The sequence below is a fragment of the Pelophylax lessonae genome, assembly GCF_965119305.1.
Source record: "Pelophylax lessonae genome assembly, contig: HAP1_SCAFFOLD_237, whole genome shotgun sequence".
Lineage (NCBI taxonomy): Eukaryota > Metazoa > Chordata > Amphibia > Anura > Ranidae > Pelophylax > Pelophylax lessonae.
Window position 1 is genome coordinate 159,050 of NW_028120096.1, and position 25,721 is coordinate 184,770.

The window sequence follows — 25,721 nt, forward strand, 5'->3', positions numbered from 1 at the left end:
AGGGACGAGTCCCAGGGGGCCGCATTGAGGGAGGTCTAATGGAGGCTGTTGGCCCCCCTCCCCTGGGGTGGGCTCTGATCCAGAGTCCCCTGGAGCATGCTCAATGTTCTGATTGGCACCTGTGGCTGCCTATAGTTGCCCCTTGTTGGTGGCTACCGGCATCCTGCCCTCTGTCCTGTACTGATTTGGTAATGCTACTTGCCTGATTTTTGCCTTGTACTCTGACTTGTGATACTGTATGTACCCCCTGGGGTGTGGCACCGTTTGGCCTCATCTTAGCTGATACCCTTCTGTTTTGATGTTTTCTTTCTCTGTTAAGCTAAATAAAGATTATTTAAAAAAAAAAAAAAAATGAATATTAAATTTTACCCCACTAGTTATAAAGTCAAACATTCGTAAAACTGAAAATTTTAAATATGTGCCACCCTGGAGGGGACAAGGACGGGGCACTGCCAGTACAGCTGGACTCATTGGTGGACTGGGATCACCAGCTGCGGTAGGACGATCACCCCATTTGTTCCGACATCTTGCCCCGGCAATAACGGTAGACAACAGGCTTAGAGAGGAACCACCCCCCCCACCATTGGGTTGAGTGCTGTCCTGCTATAAACTGCTGAAAGTCACCACATGCCGGGTCCGTGCCGCCATCTTCTTTGTGGACATAATTAGTGAGCTGGCTGTCTTTTCTCTAGAAGCCGGTCCCTAAAGGCAGTGCATTCTACAAAGCCCCAAAGTCTCCAGGGATACATTACATGGGTAGGACCCCAGGAGACTTCACAGAACAAAGGTCCACTTAAGGTTTCTCTAGAACCAGAGGCAGGAGATGCTTCCTCATCACTAGATGGCAGGAAAGGAGGCAAAGAGTTCACAGGACTCTCCAACCAACCCTTTCGTGACTTCCACCTCCGGGAACAAGGATACGTGTGAAATCTGGCCAAGAGGAGGACCCCTGTAATCGTGCTTGGCCCACTGACTATTGGGGGAAATCGGGGTCCCCTCCTCTATAGCACTGCCATGTCCACAGTCAGTCCAAGCTGGACCCAACACCCAGAGGTACCTCCAGACTTACCCCATGTACCCCTCTTGGCAGGGCCACCATGACTGCTCCAATGGAGACTCCACATCCGGCAAGGTCGCTCTGAATCCACCAGCAGCTGTTGGTTGAAGAATTAGAGAATCCGTGGAGTGGAAGTTTTGAAATGAACGGAGCTGCAGAAAAACACCCATACTCCGCGCACACTAATCCAAAGCATGCTGCTCATGGGCGGGGTTATACTTCATAGGCCGGCTTATAGCTTTATTATTTGCCAATGTACAATTCTCCTTTAGGCAGCAGCACAACCATTTGTCCAAGAATCCTGTGTCCCTCCATGGGTGAGAGAGAAAACCACAGCATTCCCAGCCAGAGGCGGAGCGCCCCCTCCAGGACGGACAGAGCACAGACAGGAGACAAACACACACAACACCGAGTGAAATTAATAAAATAAACCTTTATATATTATAATCGCAGAACTTGGAGGAACATTCCACATCTACTCCGATCAGAAATGAGAAAATATCTGTGACTATGACAAACGTTTGAGGGCACTGCCGATGTCAGGAGACAGTCAGGAGTGCCTGTAGCTGCGGAGGAGTGAGACTGCTGGTCAGAGAGTGGACAATAAACTAGAGACTGTGGAAGTGTTACCAAAATACAGACGTCTGGGGTGCGACCGCTGGTCAGGGAATGACTGTAGCTGAGAGCCTCAATGTGAACATGACATGAAGTCAGACTGCTGGTGAAAGGGTGACACTAACCCTTGGAATTAGAGTGCAAATGTTTGGGGTTAGACTGCTGGTCAAAGAATGACAGTGCCTAGGGCCCTTGGAATCATTATCAAAGGGCAGATGTCTGGAGTCAGACTGCTGGTCAAAGAATGACTACAACTGAAGGCCTCAGAAGAACATGACAAAGTCAGACTGCTGGTCAAAGAGTGACAGTAACTAGGGACCTTGGAATTAGAGTTCAGATGTTTGGGGTTAGACTGCTGGTCAGGGATTGACAGTAGCTGAGAGCCTCAGACATGTAAGCACAACATGAAGTCAGACTGCTGGTCAAAGAGTGACTGTAACTAGGGTCCATGGTAGTGTTACCAAAGCAGAGATGTCTGGGGTTAGACAGCTGGTCAAAGAATGGCTGTAGCCGAGGAGCTCAGAAGTGTGAATGCCACATAGAGTCAGACTGCTGGTCAGAGAGTGACAGTAACTAGGGACCTTGGAATTAACGTGCAGATGTTTGGGGTTAGACTGCTGGTTAGGGAATGACAACTGAAGACCTCAGAATAACACGACCTGAAGTCAGACTGCTGGTCAAAGAGTGACACTAAATAGGGCCCGCGGAAGTGTTACCAAAGCACAGATGTCTGGGGTTAGACTTGCTGGTCAAAGAATGACAATGCCTAGGGACCTTGGAATCATTACCAAAGTGCAGATGTCTGGAGTCCGACTGCTGGTTAGGGAATGACTACAACTGAAGGCCTCAGAAGAAGAACATGACAAAGTCAGACTGCTGGTCAAAGAGTGACAGTAACTAGGGACCTTGGAATTAGAGTTCAGATGTTTGGGGTTAGACTGCTGGTCAGGGAATGACAGTAGCTAAAAGCTTCAGACGTGTGAGTACAACGTGAAGTCAGACTGCTGGTCAAAGAGTGACACTAACTAGGGTCCATGGTAGTGTTACCAAAGCAGAGATGTCTGGGGTTAGACAGCTGGTCAAAGAATGGCTGTAGCCGAGGAGCTCAGAAGTGGGAATGCCACATAGAGTCAGACTGCTGGTCAGAGAGTGACAGTAGCTGGGACACATGGTGAACAGCCTATTGGTGGGAAGGGAAGGCGCACACCATTCTCTCTGCTGGTCAGAGAGTGACAGTAGCTGGGACACATGGTGGACTGGCAGCCTATTGGTGGGAAGGGAGGGCGCACACTCCATTCCCTCTGCTGGTCAGAGAGTGACAGTAGCTGGGACACATGGTGGACTGGCAGCCTATTGGTGGGAAGGGAAGGCGCACACCATTCTCTCTGCTGGTCAGAGAGTGACAGTAGCTGGGACACATGGTGAACAGCCTATTGGTGGGAAGGGAAGGCGCACACCATTCTCTCTGCTGGTCAGAGAGTGACAGTAGCTGGGACACATGGTGAACAGCCTATTGGTGGGAAGGGAAGGCGCACACCATTCTCTCTGCTGGTCAGAGAGTGACAGTAGCTGGGACACATGGTGGACTGGCAGCCTATTGGTGGGAAGGGAAGGCGCACACTCCATTCCCTCTGCTGGTCAGAGAGTGACAGTAGCTGGGACACATGGTGAACAGGCAGCCTATTGGTGGGAAGGGAAGGCGCACACCATTCTCTCTGCTGGTCAGAGAGTGACAGTAGCTGGGACACATGGTGAAAAGCCTATTGGTGGGAAGGGAAGGCGCACACCATTCTCTCTGCTGGTCAGAGAGTGACAGTAGCTGGGACACATGGTGAACAGCCTATTGGTGGGAAGGGAAGGCGCACACCATTCTCTCTGCTGGTCAGAGAGTGACAGTAGCTGGGACACATGGTGGACTGGCAGCCTATTGTTGGGAAGGGAGGGCGCACACCATTCTCTCTGCTGGTCAGAGAGTGACAGTAGCTGGGACACATGGTGGACTGGCAGCCTATTGGTGGGAAGGGAGGGCGCACACTCCATTCCCTCTGCTGGTCAGAGAGTAACAGTAGCTGGGACACATGGTGAACAGGCAGCCTATTGGTGGGCGGGGGGGGGGGGGGGTGTATCTGGGTGCACACACCATTACCTCTGCTGGTCGCCTGGTTCCGCAGATGCAAAGAAAGCTGAAGTGAGATTTCTGGATTAAAGGGCCCCCGTCTCTGGTGCTGTCAGGGCCACACGGATTGCTGGTTTATTTAATTTTCTTGATTGTCAGAGCAATCATTCTTATCATAGCCACACCTTCTCTGACATACCTCCCTCTAATAGGTGATTTGACCACCAATTAGGGTGAAGCATGTCAGAGGGGGCGTGGCCATCATATGGGTTGCTGCTGCAATGCAGTCCTAATGGGCGGCTGAGGTTTGTGCTCAGATATAATCATTCCACATGTGAAGGAAATTTTCACCCTGTACACCGTTATCCCTGGATGGTGATGGTCTGTGTGGCCCGGTGACAACACGCAAAGCAATTACCCCAAATGGACGGAATTCTGCTCCAGGGTGGCAGTCAGGTGAGAGTCCGGATTTGTCACCGTGTATCCCGGGGATGGGAGGGGACACCAATCCAAATACAACACATCTGATTGGCTGTCACACAAACCCCACTCCCATACAAAATGTGTCCGACTACATGGATGTAGCTCAACCCTTGGTGTGCTGCTGGTGAATGACCCCCAACTCAGCTAGTGCAGCTCCTCGGGGGAGTTCCCCCCAAGAAATATCCCCTCCCACAGCCCCGCCCCAGAGTTTCCATGAAGACATTAAATTATACACGACACCTTCAATTAAAAAATAGATCATAAAAATGCGGTGGTCCCGGGGTAAGCCCCGCCCCCCGGTTCTCTGCTGGCTGCTGAGCGGTGAGCAATTGTTCTTGGTCACATGACCCCACAGCAAGGTCTTTTCCCTGCCGGCGTGCTTTCCTCGGCGGGCGCTATGAGTTTCAGCAATGGCGGCTCTCCGCTGGCGTTAGTGTAATAGACCGGATCGGGTGAAGCCGGCTCAGTAGTGTCCTGCGATTGGTCGGATGTCTCTGTGCTAGGCGGGGGTGGAGCCTGCCGCTGTACCTTGGCTGCCGCCCGCTGGCGTTTCAGCTCGGCCAGCGTGTGGTGGGAACGTTCGTGAGTCAGGTCCTGGCAGAGCTCCGCGTGGGTGGCCAGCTGGTAAGACACGCTGCGGTCCAGGCGCTTAGAGAAGGTGTGTTTGGGGGCGGAGCGGACGCTGCCGTTCTTCTGTGACACCGGAGGGACAGAATTCGGCTGATTCTCCGACGCTCCACCGCGCTCTTCTCCCTCCGTCTCCTCCGACCTCGGGGGGTCCGACTCCAGCTGTGGGGGCTGGGAGACACAAACAGGAAACGGGATCAAAGGCTGGAGATGATAAATGTCCCCTCCCCCATGTAATATCCATCCCGTGATACCCCGCCCCCAGGGGTGCTACATCAGAGAGGTGCAGGAGCAACTGCAAATCTGGGGACATCCCTTGTAATACCCCGAAGGGGCACTACCACCGGGTATATACCCCCAGAGAGGCACTACACCAGGGTATATACCCCGAGGGGGGCACTACACCCAAGTACCCCAAGGGGGGCACTACACCCGGTTATATACCCCCAGAGAGGCACTACACCAGGGTATATACCCCGAGGGGGGCACTACACCTAGGTATATACCCCCCAGAGAGGCACTACACACGGGTATATGCCCTGAGGGGGGGCACTACAAATGGGTATATACCCAGAGGGGGCAACTACATACGGGTATATACCCAGAGGGGGGCACTACACCAGGGTATATACCCCCAGAGAGGCCCTACACCCGGGTATATACCCCCAGAGAGGCACTACACCAGGGTATATACCCCGAGGGGGGCACTACACCCGAGTAAATACCCCGAGGGGGGCACTACACCCGAGTATATACCCCGAGGGGGGCACTACACTCGGGTATATACCCCGAGGGGGGCACTACACCCGGGTATATACCCCCAGAGAGGCCCTACACCCGGGAATATACCCCGAGGGGGGCACTACACCTAGGTATATACCCCCAGAGAGGCCCTACACCAGGGTATATACCCTGAGGGGGGCACTACACCCGGGTATGTACCCCCAGAGAGGCACTACACCTGGGTATATGCCCTGAGGGGGGCACTACACCGGGTATATACCCCAAGGGGGGCACTGCACCTGGGTATATACCCCCAGAGAGGCAATACACCTAGGTATATACCCCGAGGGGGGCACTACACCAGGGTATAGACCCCAGGGGGGCACTACACCAGGGTATAGACCCCCAGATGCGCACTACACCCGGGTATATACCCCGAGGGGGGCACTACACCCGGGTATATACCCCGAGGGGGGGGGGCACTACACCCGGGTATATACCCCGAGGGGGGGGGCACTACACCCGGGTATATACCCCGAGGGGGGGGGGCACTACACCCGGGTATATACCCCCAGAGAGGCACTACACCAGGGTATAGACCCCCGAGGGGGGCACTTCACCAGGGTATAGACCCCCGAGGGGGGCACTTCACCAGGGTATATGCTCTGAGGGGGCACTACACCCGGGTATATACCCCCAGAGAGGCACTACACCCGGGTATATACCCCCAGAGAGGCAATACACCCAGGTATACAACCCGAGGGGGGCACTACACCCGGGTATATACCCCCAGAGAGGCACTACACCCGGGTATATACCCCGAGTGGGGCACTACACACAGGTATATACCCCGAGGGGGGGCACTACACCTGGGTATATGCCCCGAGGGGGGCACTACACACGGTATATACCCTGAGGCGGGCACTACACCCGGGTATATACCCCGAGGCGGGCACTACAACCGGGTATATACCCCCAGAGAGGCACTACAGCTGGGTGTATGCCCCGAGGGGGGCACTACACCCGGGTATAAACCCCGAGGTGGGCACTACACCTAGGTATATACCCCCAGAGAGGCACTACAGCTGGGTGTATGCCCAGAGGGTGGCACTACACACGGGTATACACCCCGAGAGGGGGCACTACACCAGGGTATATACCCCGAGAGGGGGCACTACACCCGGGTATATACCCCGAGAGGGGGCACTACACCCGGGTATATACCCCGAGAGGGGGCACTACACCCGGGTATATACCCCCAGAGAGGGGGCACTACACCCGGGTATATACCCCCAGAGAGGGGGCACTACACCCGGGTATATACCCCCAGAGAGGGGGCACTACACCCGGGTATATACCCCCAGAGAGGGGGCACTACACCCGGGTATATACCCCGAGGGGGGCACTACACCCGGGTATATACTCTGAGGGGGCACTACACCCTGGTATTTACCCCCAGAGAGGCACTACACCCAGGTATATAGCCCGAGGGGGGGCACTACACCCGGGTATATAGCCCGAGGGGGGCACTACACCCGGGTATATAGCCCGAGGGGGGCACTACACCCGGGTATATACCCCAAGGGGGGCACTACACCCGGGTATATACCCCCAGAGAGGCACTACACCTAGGTAAATACCCCGAGAGGAGCACTATATCTAGAAATATACATACAAAGTGGCAGTACACCGGGTATATACCCAGATATACTGCCTTTCTTGGTTTATATACCCAAGTATAGTGCCACTCAGGGTATATACCCGGGTGCAGTGCCGCTCTTTAAGAATGTACCCCGAGAGAATCAATATTTCTCTATATATATATATATATGTACAGAGCAGCACATCACCCGGGTATATACCCCGATATACTACCTTTCTTGGTTTATATACCCAAATATAGTGCCAGCCCAGGGTATATACCGGGTGTAGTGCTGTTCTTGGGGTATATACCGGCTGTAGTGCTGTTCTTGGGGTATATACCGGCTGTAGTGCTGTTCTTGGGGTATATACCGGCTGTAGTGCTGCTCGCTAAGAATATACCCTGAGGGATACTACACATGGGTATATAGCCCAAGAGAAACACTATATCTGGATATATACTCAGAGAGAGCAGCACTACACCCGGTATTTACCCCAAGAAAGAGATACAATGCCCAGTCATATATCCAGGTATTAAATGCTGAGAGTTGCAGTACCTCCTCTGGGCTGTAGGGGGAGGCAGACTCCACCACTCACCGGTTGCTTGGGCTCTGTGCCGGTGGATTTGTCCTCCTCTTCATCCTGCACTTCGCTCTCCCGTGTCCCCCTCTGCTGCCACACCATCGCCTCCTTCTGGTGCTCCCGCCGGTACAGATTGGTGCGTTCCGTCACACTCACCCGGCGTACCACCTTCCTGCAGAGACACCGACCAATCATCTCCGGGACCATCCCCCAATCATCTCCGGGACCATCCCCCCATCATCTCCGGGACCATCCCCCCATCATCTCCGGGACCATCCCCCCAATCATCTCCGGGACCATCCCCCCAATCATCTCCGGGACCATCCCCCAATCATCTCCGGGACCATCCCCCCAATCATCTCCGGGACCATCCCCCCAATCATCTCCGGGACCATCCCCCCAATCATCTCCGGGACCATCCCCCAATCATCTCCGGGACCATCCCCCAATCATCTCCGGGACCATCCCCCCAATCATCTCCGGGACCATCCCCCAATCATCTCCGGGACCATCCCCCCAATCATCTCCGGGACCATCCCCCCAATCATCTCCGGGACCATCCCCCAATCATCTCCGGGACCATCCCCCACAACCCCCAATCATCTCCGGGACCATCCCCCAATCATCTCCGGGACCATCCCCCACAACCCCCAATCATCTCCGGGACCATCCCCCAATCATCTCCGGGACCATCCCCCCAATCATCTCCGGGACCATCCCCCCAATCATCTCCGGGACCATCTCCCACAACCCCCCCCCCCCCATTTCCAGAAATAAGGAACAACCCCCCCCCACCCAGAATAAAGAGAATACCCCCCCTAGAAATCCCCAAGGATCCCTTCCCCAGAAACAAGGACACCCCTCTGAAATAACAATGGACCCCCCCCCCCCTAGAAATTAGGTCCCCCCCTAAATAAAGACGAATATCCCCCCCTCCTTAGAAATTAGGATTCCCCCCTCCCCCTTGGGATGGGTCAGGAAGCTGTCACTCCTGATCCTCATATGATGGGGTGGTATTCACACATAACCCCGGGGTGCCCCTTTATAATGTGGGACTTATTGGCTTCTGACAGGAGGACCGCTTTAAGAGTCTCACACCAACTGGAAGCCATGATGAAATGAGCCCGCCCCCTATTATAAAATACCCCGCCTGATTGGATAAACTTTTATCGGCCCCGTGTGCCCCTCTGAAACTTTACTAGTAGAGCGGCTCTAAATCCCCCACCAATGAGAGTCCCTCAGCGACCAGTATGGGCCTTCCTATTGGGCACAGATGTGGTAGTGGGCGGGGCTAGTGGGAATAGTTTCAGAGGGGCGCACAGAAGGTTGATCCCCCGAGGGGACGAATCCAAAACCGAAACTTTCCGGGGAAAATGCTGCTGGGGGGAGGAGTGGAGTTCTCCGGGATCTCTGGGCCTGTCTATGACCCTCCAACCCATCCCCCGAGGACACCAATCTCCGACTCACCCCCGGCTGCCCGCACTGGAGGTTCTCCTCTGGAGGGCGCTCTTGTGTTTGTCTTGGGATTTCTTGATGGCGTCATGTTTGTGTTTCAGATCCATCAGTTTGTTCCGGACGTCCTCGTCTCCGCACACGTCTGAGGAATGAAGAGCATTGATTGGGTGTCAGGATTGGGGGGCTTCTGAAGAGTTCAGAGATGGGGGGAGGGGGTGATCACCACCAGAGATCAGAAAAAGAGAATTATGGGGGGGATGGGGATCACCAGGGAATCTACTCCAGATGTATGGAGGAGGGGACCCTGAGATCACAGCTCAAATTCCAGGTCACCAACGTCCCCATCGAGAGCCCCGAATTCCAGGTCACCGACATACCCCCAAGAGCCCTAAATTCTAAGTCATTGATATTCCACATCCCCCCCCCCCCCCAGAGCCCTGATTTCCAGGTCACCAACAGCCCCCAACCCCTCCCGAGAGCCCCAAATTCCAGGTCACCAATGACCCCCTAGGAGCTCTAAATCTCAGGTCACTGAAGTAGCCACCCAAGAGCCCCAAATTTCAGGTCACCAACTACCCCCCCCCCCCCCCCCCCGAGAGCCCCATATCTCAGGTCACTGATGACACCCCCGAGAGCCCCAAATTCCAGGTCACCAACTCCCCCACAAGAGCCCCAAATTCCAGGTCACCAACAACTACCCCCCCCCCCCCCCCGAGAGCCCCATATCTCAGGTCACTGATGACACCCCCGAGAGCCCCAAATTCCAGGTCACCAATGCCCCATGAACACAAATCCTATCCCTGAGGCCACTAATAAGCAATGCCGAGGGAACCCAGGGAGCAGCCGAGACCCCAGATCCCATATATAGGGCCCCCAGGGGTCCAGGAAGATTCTTCATCTTATTTATTCTCTCTGTTTTTGGACATTTTTGCTCCATGAATGGGGCAATCCCTGCAAGTTGCTAAACTCAGTTTTGGTGATTCCATCTTTCAGGGGGCCCTCTGCGCCCCCAGGACCCCATCTTGGCTGGAGAGGGGTAGGGGCTCCAGGGCCGGGGACAGATCCCAGCACATGAAAAGGGAGGATCTGCTGGAACTGGAGGTGAACACCCGAGATCTGCCCTCAGAGAAGAGCCGGTACCGGGCAGATCGGTGGACAGCGCCACCCTCTGGTATAAGAGTGGAGGTCCATGCTACACACTGATGAGCTCAAGGAGGGGGGACACAGTGTGAACCCCAGCATGAAACATGGTGGGTAACTAGAAGGTGTGCCAGTCCTGCCCAGAACCCCGCCCTCCAGGAACCCAGACTTCATCTCTCCAATGCGTTCTATGCCTTGGGTGATCCCTACATTGAGTGCCTCACTACAGAGAGGAGGAGGATCTGATTGGCCCATTTGTAGATCCCAGGAGGCCTGCATTGTGTGTAATGGCTGGCTCATGGTCTGGGGGAAGGGACATTTGGGACAGTTAACCCTTTATACACACCTAGTGGCGTCTCGTCCAGCAAGGACTTTGCGTTCAGGTCGGCGCCGTGAGCGGCCAGCAGCTCCACCAGCGGGATCTGGAAGACAAGATTGGCACATAGACAGACGTACATCATACACACCGAGCGGGGGAGACAAGAGGGCCCCCAACTCTGCCCCATAATTCTCACCTGGCCCCAGCAGGCAGCGGCATGGAGCGGCTCCCACCCATCGCAGTCCCTGGCGTTCACCGCAGCTTTGTGATCCAGGAGCAGCTCGGCGGCGTCCAGGTAACCGTTGGCGGCCGCGATGTGCAACTGAGGAGACAAGAGAACCAGTTCAGGACAGTCTGCAGTCAGTCGGCGGGACCTGCACCGACCAATCAGATCACACCCTTCACTATTTTGGAATTGTAAGAACTTTTCAATGCAGCTGCTGATTGGTTGCTGAGGGTTGGGATCCCATGATTAAACCCCAGGTGGCCCATTTAGATTTCACACCTTGAACCCCTGCCTGCTGATCTAGAGAATCTTTCCAGGCCGGCTATCGGATTCTGACCTCCGCAGCACCCGGGATCCGGATGTGGGGAACGAGGATCTGGATGTGGGGAACGAGGATCTGGATTTGGGGGAACGAGGATCTGGATTTGGGGGAACGAGGGAGCAGAGAGAAGAATGGGACGGGTGAAGATGGAGGAGAAGACTTTTCCATCTGTTCCAGGGGCTTCTTCTGCTGAGTAGGACAGGTGCCACCAGCACCTTCTGGATTGGAAGAAAGGTTGCCCCTACATGCAGGTTCTGGGGTTCTGTATATATGTGTCACGATTCGACCACGCCCACGGCGACTAGCTAACCAAGACGTGGTTTAGTGACTGGGATTTATACGGGAATAAGGGAAAATTCCTACTGAGTAATAAGATTGGCTGCGATACTTTCACAGCCCGCACTGCCTTTGGTCACCACTAGAGGGAGACTCCACTCCAATCCAGCTGGCTGACCACACACAGGCAGATACAAATCTTACATACAATCTGGTGCACTCTAAGGGTTGGGGAGCAGTCTAGCAATTATCACACACTACTAGGATTCCTCCAGCTATCCTACAAGCCAGAACCCCTGTGTTAATCACTCTTCCCACTGTCCCCACACCCACACACCACAAACGATAGCCTGCCACCACCCAACAGTTTGTCCGCAGACTGGTCTGCTGGGACACCACACACATGCAGATCTCCGTCTGGTTTACAATCTGCATGCAATCAGCCAACACACAGTGCAATTGCATACAGATTGGAATGTAGCGTATATCAAGAAATTAGGCACTAAAATGCAACAATCTCTCCAGAGATATGAGTCCTAGCTTAGTACACAGAAGTCACTTATTCATTTTATAATTTAATATCCCGAAAGTGGGCAGTGCATAAAATATATATACAAAGCAAAAGCAGTTACTGTAAGACCCCGTTCACACTGGGGCGACGCTACTTCCTGGGGCGACCTCACAGGTCGCGGTGCGCAGCTCGCACCGCGACCTCGGAGCGGCTGGCACAGACTTCATATCATTGAAGTCAATGCAGGTCGCCCCAAAGAAGCTCCGGACCCTTTTTCTAAGTCGGAGCAACTTGTGTCGCTCCTATTAGAACGGGTCCACAGCTACTCTATGGCAGGCGACCTGTCAGGCGACTAGGTCGCCTGACAGGTCGCCCCAGTGTGAACGGAGTCTTATGGTATCGTGCGTTGGCACCCTAGTTTGTCAGGCAGCCATTTCGTTCAAACGCTGTAGCAAGCATCCATCTTGTGTTGCTAGCTTAGTGGACAGTGTTGAAAATGGTCATTCTTACCAGCATCATCCCCCAGCCTTTTGCAGTGTTAATGACCCCCTGGGTCACTGAATGCCAGGTACCTGCACAGCTGACATTTTTCACACCTTTACTATACACAAGCAGATTGACCAAGCATACATTTCGTCTCCTCATGCTCTAGAGTGAATTGGTAATCTGAAAACAGCATATGGCTCCTAGGTCATTCGGAACATGACACAGTTAACCACAAAACGTCCTAACTTTATACCCAAGCAAGATATGTCTCTAGAAAGTAGATATTTGGGTGCCCCATAAAATACCAATCGAATTAATATCAAACATGAACCCCCTCATGCCTAGTAAAGACAAGCTAGCAATCAGATGCCTTGCAGGTCATAGGTTATTCCGAGGTAACCCATGTTTAGTGACTAAAGACAGGATATTCAAAAACGGACCATAAAATATCGGTTTCAAGCATTTAACCGTTTCATATCTCAAGATATGAGTGCTTTTATTAATCTGTCAAACGGGGAGGTCCCTTAGCAGTTTATAGACTCAGAGCCTATTGGCTAAGTACTTCTGGTGACACCCCCTGGGAGGTCAGAGAAAAAGACAGGAACTGGTAGAGAGCTCAGTTCTCATTCTACCATCGAAGCCATAACAACGCCCAAGGGGAACCAATCATACCTGTTCAGCTTCTGAAACCGTTTTAATGCAAGTATTTTCATTCTTTTATTCTCCTATTTCTAAATTGCTGTATTGTGTCTCTATTTCTTTGTAACTAATTTTTCTGTAAATATTTTTATTCGCACCAATTTTAACCTTTCTTATAATTAAACCTTATTTTGAAAAGTGTTAACTTTTGTCTCTAAGCTCTTAAACGCAACTTGACCCAAACAAACCTGTCTCCTGAAAGCGCGCTACTGTGTGTTACAGACGGTTATTCTAAAGTCATAATTGATATTTGTAAAATCACGAGCGTCCGCTGGGCTCATTCAAACGTAGCAGTGGTGGCAGAGAAAGGGTTAATCGTTTAATTAACCCGGTGACAATCGCTCTCAGTCTGCTGGCATCTAGATGGTGGTCCTGCAAGCTGGACAATCTATGTGCTGGGTGCAGCTGTGTTATTGATGGCAGGGTGTGTTATTGCTTGGTCTTTGGTCACGACTTGGATGAGAAGGCCAGGGGTCTGATACCCGCCACCGTCACAGTTACAAAAATACAAACGGATAAAAAGACACACAATTGGGAATTTGCTATGAAAATAAAAAGGAATAAAACAGAAATAAACTTTACCGAAGCTTATCCCGTTGGCAGAAGCATACCAGAAATCGTGCGGGAACTCCCCAGTTCAGAACTGGCTTCAAGGAAGAACAATGAACCAATCTCAGGTTCCCCAATTTATTGGAATATGAATGTGGGCTGAACTTTAGCCCTTGGCCAATCAACCCCAGGGGGGTGTCCCTGTCTCAGCCCACAGGAGGTTTTGTGTTCTGAACTGACCAGAGTTGAATTGGCCCAGAACGGCGCTGACCGCTGGGTCAGGGATAGGAGTTCTGACACCAACGCATCGGTCTGATCGCAACAGAACCAAACACTGCCTGCCTGCCGCAATCAGGCGCCATATAACGGGTTTGTGCAATTCTCTAGGATTCGACACAGGCTACAGACACAGACTCACATGTACTTGTAGCCCAACACGTAAGCTATAAGAAGGAATTATTTTCATCTCTCTGCCACTAATATTTTAACTTTTATGAGAGAGAAAATTAATTCCTTTGATTTGATGATAGTAATAAACGCTTGTAGACTGTTTGGAGCCTATGGCCGCCCCCTGCTGATTTCCACAGCCAAGGTGACTAGCAGTCTTCTTTTGAAGCTTCCCGGAAGGTGACGATTCCTGTCCATTTGTATGGGGGACTTTATGTGGCACCCAGGTGTCAACTCTATCCCAGAGAGCAGCTCTGTCCTTTCAAATGCTAATAAAAGGACATATTGACTGATACTACATTAATTAACCCAAAATGACACTACATCTACAATTCACTACGTATTTCGCTAATGCAAAGCTACCCTATATCTGACATTTATGTTACAATATGTACCCCATGAAACCTGCGTGAGGGACGGGACGCTTTCAGCAGATCGTAACAACTGACATTTCCCGCCATCCGCTCCACACGCTCTATAAGGATCGGCCTCAGATCTCCTGATTGGATGGTGACCAGTCCTCCATGGATTGGCAAAGTCACAAAATGGGATGGGTGGAAGTTTTGGGCCACCAGAGAGAGGAGACTTCTAGAAAGGGTCTTTAACCTCCTATCAGTTGGGCCCTTCAGGACGGTAAGGACGGAGTGTCTTCCACGGGAATAGTAATGACCTCGTTCAGGCGGGACACGGCCGGATCCATGGAGGAGGGGACCAATCACTTCTGTACAATGTCCTCCCTACATAGAGGGTACCGGGGTAATACCTCCTCGGAGGGGCACCCCACCTCTCAGCGTTTCCAGTCTCTGTATAGAAATAGATGGAGAAGAAGGAATGGGAAAGTCTTCACAGGAGGAGCTTCAAAGGAGCCGAGACTGGAAGCAGCACCGGGAGAAGCAGCACCGGGAGAAGCAGCAGGCTGGGCCTCTATTTTCAGAGAGGTGCACACGACCATGGAGAGCAGAGAAGGTCTCCTTTATTAGTAGACTGGGACTTCTCAGAGGTTAGCTCTCTAGTCAAGGACTGGAGCCACTCTCTCTATGGCCAATGGCACAGAAGCCAAGATAAAGGATCTGCGGGGGAGGGCACAGGGTGGTGCCGGTATCCTCCGGGGTCAGAGTCAGCAAATAACGAGGCGATTTGGACCATAAAGTCTTCAAGGATTGGAGGAACCGGCCACACTGATCAAAGATGGCGGGAGGCGAGGACAGCAGGAGGGAAGACAAAGAAGCAGTTAGAGTGTGGGGGCCCCAATATAGCAGGACTGTCCAATAATGGGCCCAGAACACCCCATTTATAAACCAGACCGGGCCCAGAACACCCCATTTACAGACCAGGCCAGTTCCAGAACACCCCATTTATAGAGCAGACCGGGCCCAGAACACCCCATTTATAGAGCAGACCGGGCCCAGAACACCCCATTTATAGAGAAGTCCGGTCCCAGAAAACCCCATTTATAGAGCAGTCCGGGCCCAGAACACGCCATTTATAGAGCAGACCGGGCCCAGAACACGCCATTTATAGAGCAGACCGGGCCCAGAACACGCCATTTATAGAGCAGACCGGGCCCAGAACACCCCATTTATAGAGCAGACCGGTCCCAGAACACCCCATTTATAGAGCAGACGGGGCCCAGAACACCCCATTTATAGAGCAGACGGGCCCAGAACACCCCATTTATAGAGAAATCCGTGCTCAGAACACCCCATTTATAGAGCAGACCGGGCCCAGAACACCCCATATGTATTTCCAGGGGGGCCCCAGTCTTGTATTTCCCGGGGGGGGGGCCCAGTCAGGTATTTCCCTGGGGGGGGGCCCCAGACATGTATATCCCGGGGGGGGCCCCAGTCATGTATTTCCCGGGGGGGGGCCCCAGTCATGTATTTCCCGGGGGGGGGGGGCCCCAGTCATGTATTTCCCGGGGGGGGGGCCCCAGTCATGTATTTCCCGGGGGGGGGGCCCCAGTCATGTATTTCCCGGGGGGGGGGCCCCAGTCATGTATTTCCCGGGGGGGGGGCCCCAGTCATGTATTTCCCGGGGGGGGGGCCCCAGTCATGTATTTCCCGGGGGGGGGGCCCCAGTCATGTATTTACCGGGGGGGGGGGGCCCCAGTCATGTATTTACCGGGGGGGGGGGGGGGCCCCAGTCATGTATTCCCCGGTCTGGGTATTATACGTCTTCTGGGTAATGAGAGGAGACGTCTCCAGCGGTGAGGAGTCACATGACACCACAGACATGAGAAGCTTCAATTATTCATGGAGGAGGGGGAGGGGGGAGACTCTGGAGGAAAACACGGCTCTGCCACCCGCACACCACTTCCCACCGACCCCGAGAGTCCCAGTCATAGGGACCATACCGGGACCATCACCGGCCCAATACATGATCAGAGTCGGGTCCCAGTCATAGGGACCTTAACGGGACCATCACCGGACAATACAAGATCAGAGCCGGGTCCCAGTCTATACAAAGTATAGGGACCTTACTAGAACCATCACCGGCCCAATACATCATTAGAGTCGGGGTCCCAGTCATAGGGACCTTACCAGGACCATCACCGGACAATACATGATCAGAGCTGGGATCCCAGTCTATTAATTGGGAAGTCCACTATTGGTCCCCGTGTACACGATACGGACAACGGGGGCGTGGGCATCACACAGATAACACGATACGGACAGCGGGGGAGTGGCATCACACAGATAACACGATACGGACAGCGGGGGAGTGGCATCACACAGATAACACGATACGGACAGCAGGGGCGTGGCATCACACAGGACACACAATACGGACAGCGGGGGCGTGGCATCACACATAACACCAGATAGGGACAGCAGGGGCGTGGCATCACACAGATAACACACGATACGGACAGCGGGGGCGTGGCATCACACAGATAACACCAGATACGGACAGCAGGGGTGTGGCATCGCACAGATAACACAAGATACGGACAACGGGGGCGTGGCATCACACAGATAACACCCGATACGGACAGCGGGGGGCGTGGCTTCACACAGATATGGACAGCAGGGGCGTGGCATCGCACAGATAACACACGATACGGACAACGGGGGCATGGCATCGCACAGATAACACCAGATACGGACAGCGGGGGCGTGGCATCGCACAGATAACACCAGATACGGATAGCAGGGGCGTGGCATCGCACAGATAACACCAGATACGGACAGCAGGGGCGTGGCATCGCACAGATCACACCAGATACGGACAGCAGGGGCGTGGCATCGCACAGATAACACCAGATACGGACAGCAGGGGCGTGGCATCGCACAGATAACACCAGATACGGACAGCAGGGGCGTGGCATCGCACAGATAACACCAGATACGGACAGCAGGGGCGTGGCATCGCACAGATAACACAATATGGACAGCGGGGGCGTGGCATCGCACTGGACACACTATATGGACAGCGGGGGCGTGGCATCACAGAACATATAAATGCCATCTGTCCAATAGGACCGGCAGAAGGGATTCCGGAGGATCTCCACCACTCACCAAACTAGTGCCGGACTCATCCTGAGCATTGACCTCTGACCCAGACTCCACCAGCTGCTGAATGTCGGCCACCATTCTCCTCTCTGTGGCCGCCCGCGACTCCTCAATCTTCTCCTGAGTAATTCCTGGAGGAAAGAAACCAGAGGTGGTGAGAGAGCAGAAGCAGGTGGAGGACGGTGGGGAGGACTGGAGGTGTGGGGAGGACTGGAGGTCTGTGGGGGGGGAGGACTGGAGGTCTGTGGGGGGGGGGGGGGGAAGGACTGGAGGTCTATGGAGGACGGTGGGGGGAGGACTGGAGGTCTATGGAGGACGGTGGGGGGGGGGGGACTGGAGGTCTATGGAGGACGGTGGGGGGGGGGGGGGGGAGAGGACTGGAGGTCTATGGAGGACGGTGGGGGGGGGGGGGAGAGGACTGGAGGTCTATGGAGGACGGTGGGGGGGGGGGGGGGAGGACTGGAGGTCTATGGAGGACGGTGGGGGGGGGGGGGGGGGGAGGACTGGAGGTCTATGGAGGACGGTGGGGGGGGAGGACTGGAGGTCTATGGAGGACGGTGGGGGGGAGGACTGGAGGTCTATGGAGGACGGTGGGGGGGAGGACTGGAGGTCTATGGAGGACGGTGGGGGGGGGGGACTGGAGGTCTATGGAGGACGGTGGGGGGGGGGGACTGGAGGTCTATGGAGGACGGTGGGGGGGGGGGGAGAGGACTGGAGGTCTATGGAGGACGGTGGGGGGGGGGGGGAGAGGACTGGAGGTCTATGGAGGACGGTGGGGGGGGGGGGGGGAGAGGACTGGAGGTCTATGGAGGACGGTGGGGGGGGGGGGGGGGGGAGGACTGGAGGTCTATGGAGGACGGTGGGGGGGAGGACTGGAGGTCTATGGAGGACGGTGGGGGGGAGGACTGGAGGTCTATGGAGGACGGTGGGGGGGAGGACTGGAGGTCTATGGAGGATGGTGGGGGGGAGGACTGGAGGTCTATGGAGGACGGTGGGGGGGAGGACTGGAGGTCTATGGAGGACGGTGGGGGGGAGGACTGGAGGTCTATGGAGGACTGGAGGTCTATGGAGGACGGTGGGGGGGGGGAGGACTGGAGGTCTATGGAGGACGGTGGGGGGGGGAGGACTGGAGGTCTATGGAGGACGGTGGGGGGGGGGGGGGGGGAGGACTGGAGGTCTATGGAGGACGGTGGGGAGGACTGGAGGTCTATGGAGGACGGTGGGGGGGACTGGAGGTCTATGGAGGACGGTGGGGAGGACTGGAGGTCTATGGAGGACGGTGGGGAGGACTGGAGGTCTATGGAGGACGGTGGGGAGGACTGGAGGTCTATGGAGGACGGTGGGGGGGAGGACTGGAGGTCTATGGAGGACGGTGGGGGGGGGGGGGGGGGGGGGGGGAGTGGAGGTCTATGGAGGACGGTGGGGGGGGGGGGGGAGGACTGGAGGTCTATGGAGGACGGTGGGGGGGGAGGACTGGAGGTCTATGGAGGACGGTGGGGGGGGGGAGGACTGGAGGTCTATGGAGGACGGTGGGGGGGGGGAGGACTGGAGGTCTATGGAGGACGGTGGGGGGGGGGAGGACTGGAGGTCTATGGAGGACGGTGGGGGGGGGAGGACTGGAGGTCTATGGAGGACGGTGGGAGGACTGGAGGTCTATGGAGGACGGTGGGGGGGACTGGAGGTCTATGGAGGACGGTGGGGGGGACTGGAGGTCTATGGAGGACGGTGGGGGGGACTGGAGGTCTATGGAGGACGGTGGGGGGGACTGGAGGTCTATGGAGGACGGTGGGGGGGACTGGAGGTCTATGGAGGACGGTGGGGAGGACTGGAGGTCTATGGAGGACGGTGGGGAGGACTGGAGGTCTATGGAGGACGGTGGGGGGGAGGACTGGAGGTCTATGGAGGACGGTGGGGGGGAGGACTGGAGGTCTATGGAGGACGGTGGGGGGGGAGGACTGGAGGTCTATGGAGGACGGTGGGGGGGAGGACTGGAGGTCTATGGAGGACGGTGGGGGGGGGAGGACTGGAGGTCTATGGAGGACGGTGGGGGGGAGGACTGGAGGTCTATGGAGGACGGTGGGGGGGGGAGGACTGGAGGTCTATGGAGGACGGTGGGGGGAGGACTGGAGGTCTATGGAGGACGGTGGGGAGGACTGGAGGTCTATGGAGGACGGTGGGGGGGACTGGAGGTCTATGGAGGACAATATTGGCTTTCCCCATTATTTTGGAGGAGGGGGTAAAGTCTGACCATTGGCTGGTCTCTGTCGTGGGGGTGTGGCACTCACCTTGCTCCGCCATGGCGGTCTCTATGTGGTCCAGTGTGACATCATCCTCACAGAGGTCATAGGGCATATTCCCATCAGAGTTCACAGCCAGTAGGTTGGCATTGCTGGGGAAAACAGGAGACATTAAATCCTGAATCCACCTCTCCTATCCCCCCCCACTCATCACCTATAGGTTGCCACACACCTCCACCATTCACCACTCATACATGGCAGCAGGGGGGTCCCAACCAATGACCATGTGACATATTACAGGCAGGCACTCCCCAACCCCCACTGGGCACAGACCACACCCACTCCTGATACACTCCACCCCTCCCCCTCTTACTGTTTGATGAGAAGTTCCACCAGGTGGAGGTGTCCGCAGGTGGCGGCGGCATGGAGGGGCGTCCACAGCTCACTGTCACAGGAGTTCACATCGGCCCCCGCATCGATCAGCAACCGCACAATCGCCTCAAAGTCATCGATACAGCACTGGGGAGGAGCCAAAATGTTCATACTCCGCCCAACATGCCAGCCCCTCCCTTTGCTTCTACAGCCCCTCCGCCTGCACCCAAACCCCCTCTGCCCACAACCACAGCCCTTCCACCCAAGTCACCCCGCCGCCACCACAGCCCTTCCACCCAAGTCACCCGCCACCACCACATTCCCTCCCGCCTGCGCCACAGCCCCCCTGCCCGCAACTACAGCAAGCCCCTCCGCCTGAAACGACAGCCCCTCCACCCAAGTCGCCCCGTCCGCCACCACAGCCTCTCCTGTCCGCCACCACAGCCCCTCCACCCAAGTTGCCCTGTCCGCCACCACAGCCTCTCCCGCCACCAAAGCCCGCCCACAACTACAGCAAGCCCCTCCTCCCAAAACCACAGCTACTCCCCCCAAGTCGCCCCGCCCGCCACCACAACATCCCCTCCCGCCATCACAGCCCCCCGCCCACAACTACAGCAAGCCCCTCCTCAAACCACAGCCCCTCCGCCTGAAACGACAGCCCCTCCACCCAAGTCGCCCCGCCACCACAGCCCCCCCGCCCACAACTACAGCAAGCCCCTCCTCCCAAAACCACAGCTACTCCGCCCAAGTCGCCCCGCACGCCACCACAGCCCCTCCCCCCAAGTCGCCCCGCCCGCTACCACAGCTGCTTTATAGCTCCTTTGTCCACCACCACAACCCCTCTACAGCCCCTCCGGCCACAGCTCCTCTGCCAAAAAACAGCCCCCCCCCCCCGCAACCCAAGTTCCCTTGCCCACAACTAAAGCCCATTATGCTCCCCCTGGCACATCCCCCCGATGCCCTGACCCCCTGGGTCACCTACCTGGTGCAGCGCTGTCAGGCCGTCCTCGTTGTACAGGTTGGCGCTAAATCCGCTCTCCAGCATCTGACGAACTACAGGAAAAAGAGAGGGCAGAGGTCAGAGGTCAGGCTGCATGGAGGGTGCACAGATCATACTCTGCCAGGCTTCTATTTGACAGGACTTTGGCCCAGAACAAGCATGTAGGCAGTGAAGAGTCAGGACTTCTCCCATCACTGATCCAGAGCCGAGTACTACCAACAACCACACAGTCTACCTCCTCCTGACTCCCACCAATAATTCACTACAACACCAGATACAATCTGGTCCAGGGATTGGAGTGTATATGGAGGGGGTGTGGGGAGATGGGGCCCCCCCCCATGTATCTGGGACACTCCAGGTTGGGTGCGGGGGATGGGACCCGCGACCTATCCGTGACTCTGGGAATGGGTGCAGGGGATGGGGCCCCCCCGATATATCTGGGACACTCTGGGTTGGGTGCGGGGAATGGGGCCTGACCTATCCCGAATACCCAGGGTTGGATGTGGGGGATGGGACCCCCCTGATGTTGATCGGGACACTCCAGGTTGGGTGCTGGGGATGGGGCCCCCCCCATGTATCTGGGCCATTCCGGGTTGGGTGCGGGGTTTGGAACCCCCCGATGTATCCGGGACACTCCGGGTTGGGTGTGGGGGATGGGCCCCCCTCCATGTATCTGGGTTGGGTGTGCCGTGTACGGAGTCGGTGTTTGGTTTGGCACAACTGTTTAGTAACTATCCGTCCCGAAGACACCTTTAACCCCCAACACACCGCTGGCCCCTCTCCATAATGGGGGCAGAAATGGGGCCCAGAGGGAGAATAGTGCCCTCCAAGGCCCCCCTCCCACACCCGGAGAGATTTGGGGGCCCCTCGGTGCTCCATCCCTGAACTGTAATCTAACAAACCTTCAGCAACAAAAAGAGACCCCCATCTCCCTCCACACATTCCTCTCATGCTCCGCCTTGGGCCCCCAGAACGGTGCTCCAACCTGTCCGTATACCCTGATGGGTGGATGGGATGGGATGGGAGTGGGTGGATAGCATGGCAGGGGTTAAGGATTTCCCTGAGCAGAGGAGGAAGCGGAACATTTCCTGAGTCAATATGAAGTCTGCACAACCTGAGCGGGCCAGGATATCACCCCTCCCCTCCCCCGAGAGCCAGCGCCAAGAATGCTGGAATTCCTGTGCCCAGATCTCCTGGCAGATCACCGGAGGACTACAACTCCCAGCAAAGCCCAACGCCAGGCCAAGACCAAGCACTTCCCTCAATAAAGAACAAAACCATCCACCTTCCTCCGGATCTCCCTAGAAATGGTCCCCCGTATGGTCAGTTCAGGGACCCCAGAGAATATAATGAGATGACTCCATACACACAGGAGATTCTCCATCCCCCCGAGGGGTCAAACCCGAGAGAGATACCGAGAGCGCAAACCAGAGAGAGAGATACAGAGAGCGCAAATCTCTGAGAGACCGAGGGGACAAACCAGAGACAGAGGGGACGAGAGAGAGACAGACAGAAGGGACGAGAGAGAGACAGAGACCGAGGGGACGAGAGAGAGAGAGACAGACAGAGACCGAGGGGGCGAGAGAGAGACAAGAGACCGAGGGGGCGAGAGAGAGACAGAGACCGAGGGGGCGAGAGAGAGACAGAGACCGAGGGGACGAGAGAGAGAGACCGAGGGGACGAGAGAGAGAGACCGAGGGGACGAGAGAGAGAGACCGAGGGGACGAGAGAGAGAGAGACCGAGGGGACGAGAGAGAGAGAGACCGAGGGGACGAGAGAGAGAGAGACCGAGGGGACGAGAGAGAGAGAGACCGAGGGGACGAGAGAGAGAGAGACCGAGGGGACGAGAGAGAGAGAGACCGAGGGGACGAGAGAGAGAGAGACCGAGGGGACGAGAGAGAGAGAGACCGAGGGGACGAGAGAGAGAGAGACCGAGGGGACGAGAGAGAGAGAGACCGAGGGGACGAGAGAGAGAGAGACCGAGGGGACGAGAGAGAGAGAGACCGAGGGGACGAGAGAGAGAGAGACCGAGGGGACGAGAGAGAGAGAGACCGAGGGGACGAGAGAGAGAGAGACCGAGGGGACGAGAGAGAGAGAGACCGAGGGGACGAGAGAGAGAGAGACCGAGGGGACGAGAGAGAGAGAGACCGAGGGGACGAGAGAGAGAGAGACCGAGGGGACGAGAGAGAGAGAGACCGAGGGGACGAGAGAGAGAGAGACCGAGGGGACGAGAGAGAGAGAGACCGAGGGGACGAGAGAGAGAGAGACCGAGGGGACGAGAGAGAGACAGACACAGAGACCGAGGGGACGAGAGAGAGACAGACACAGAGATAGAGAGAGAGACAGAGGGGACAAACCCGAGAGAGAGAGAGAGAGAAAACCCCTGAGAAACCGAGGGGACAAAGCAGAGGGTGAGACCGAGGGGGACAAACCCCTTAGACGGGCATTGAACACATCTGGGAGGAGAGGAGAGCGCCAATAATTCACAACAACACGAGATACAATCTGGTTCAGGGATTGGAGTGTATATGGAGGGGCTGTGGGGAGATGGGCCCCCCTTAAATGTATCTGGGACACTCCAGGTTGGGTGCAGGGGATGGGCCCCCCCCCTCAATGTATCCGGGACACTCCGGGTTGGGTGTGGGGGATGGGCCCCCCTCTATGTATCTGGGTTGGGTGTGCCGTGTACGGAGTCGGTGTTTGGTTTGGCACAACTGTTTAGTAACTATCCGTCCCGAAGACACCTTTAACCCCCAACACACCGCTGGCCCCTCTCCATAATGGGGGCAGAAATGGGGCCCAGAGGGAGAATAGTGCCCTCCAAGGCCCCCCTCCCACACCCGGAGAGATTTGGGGGCCCCTCAGTTCTTCATCTCTGAACTGTTATCTAAAAAGCCTTCAGCAACAAAAAGAGACCCCCATCTCCCTCCACACATTCCTCTCATGCTCCGCCTTGGGCCCCCAGAACGGTGCTCCAACCTGTCCGTATACCCTGATGGGTGGATGGGATGGGATGGGAGTGGGTGGATAGCATGGCAGGGGTTAAGGATTTCCCTGAGCAGAGGAGGAAGCGGAACATTTCCTGAGTCAATATGAAGTCTGCACAACCTGAGCGGGCCAGGATATCACCCCTCCCCTCCCCCGAGAGCCAGCGCCAAGAATGCTGGAATTCCTGTGCCCAGATCTCCTGGCAGATCACCGGAGGACTACAACTCCCAGCAAAGCCCAACGCCAGGCCAAGGCCAAGCACTTCCCTCAAAGAACAAAACCATCCACCTTCCTCCGGATCTTCCTAGAAATGGTCCCCCCCATGGTCAGGCCAGGGACCCCAGAGAATATAATGAGATGACTCCATACACACAGGAGATTCTCCATCCCCCCGAGAGCGCAAACCCCTGAGAGACCGAGGAGACAAACCAGAGAGAGAGAGAGATAGAGGGGTCAAACCCCGAGAGAGATACCGAGAGCGCAAACCCCTGAGAGACCGAAAAGACAAACCCGAGAGAGATACCAAGAGCGCAAACCTCCGTCAGAACGAGGGGACTAGAGATATAGTGAGATAGAGATATAGAGAGAAAAAAAAAAACCAGAGAGAGATACCGAGAGCGCAAACCCTGAGAGACTGGGGGGACAAACCCGAGAGAGAGAGAGGCCGAGAGGGGACAAAGCCGCGAGAGAGGCCAAGAGGGGACAAAGCCGAGAGAGAGAGAGAGAGAGGCCGAGAGGGGACAAAGCCGAGAGAGAGAGAGGCCGAGAGGGGACAAAGCCGAGAGAGAGAGAGGCCGAGAGGGGACAAAGCCGAGAGAGAGAGAGGCCGAGAGGGGACAAAGCCGAGAGAGAGAGAGGCCGAGAGGGGACAAAGCCGAGAGAGAGAGAGGCCGAGAGGGGACAAAGCCGAGAGAGAGAGAGGCCGAGAGGGGACAAAGCCGAGAGAGAGAGAGGCCGAGAGGGGACAAAGCCGAGAGAGAGAGAGGCCGAGAGGGGACAAAGCCGAGAGAGAGAGAGGCCGAGAGGGGACAAAGCCGAGAGAGAGAGAGGCCGAGAGGGGACAAAGCCGAGAGAGAGAGAGGCCGAGAGGGGACAAAGCCGAGAGAGAGAGAGGCCGAGAGGGGACAAAGCCGAGAGAGAGAGAGGCCGAGAGGGGACAAAGCCGAGAGAGAGAGAGGCCGAGAGGGGACAAAGCCGAGAGAGAGAGGCCGAGAGGGGACAAAGCCGAGAGAGAGAGGCCGAGAGGGGACAAAGCCGAGAGAGAGAGGCCGAGAGGGGACAAAGCCGAGAGAGAGAGGCCGAGAGGGGACAAAGCCGAGAGAGAGAGGCCGAGAGGGG

General features: G+C 55.9%; 1 protein-coding gene and 1 long non-coding RNA gene across 2 annotated transcripts; one reads left to right on the forward strand and one right to left on the reverse strand.

Annotated features, from left to right (window-relative positions):
• The first annotated feature begins 1,476 nt into the window (after window positions 1–1,476).
• Window positions 1,477–2,520, forward strand: LOC309548627. The gene is made up of 3 exons (XR_014225001.1): window positions 1,477–1,750; window positions 2,062–2,265; window positions 2,394–2,520. It is a non-coding gene; the product is annotated as an uncharacterized lncRNA (long non-coding RNA).
• A 2,075-nt stretch (window positions 2,521–4,595) lies between these two features.
• Window positions 4,596–21,503, reverse strand: LOC309548621 (protein phosphatase 1 regulatory subunit 16A-like). The gene is made up of 9 exons (XM_082276542.1): window positions 21,378–21,503; window positions 20,397–20,542; window positions 20,072–20,175; window positions 17,793–17,917; window positions 10,955–11,080; window positions 10,786–10,861; window positions 9,312–9,441; window positions 7,860–8,016; window positions 4,596–5,069 (listed from the first exon to the last, which is right to left on the reverse strand). The coding sequence occupies exons 1-9, from the start codon at window positions 21,438–21,440 to the stop codon at window positions 4,611–4,613; spliced, it is 1,386 nt and encodes a 461-aa protein (XP_082132668.1). The 5' UTR covers window positions 21,441–21,503; the 3' UTR covers window positions 4,596–4,610.
• Window positions 21,504–25,721: the final 4,218 nt, after the last annotated feature.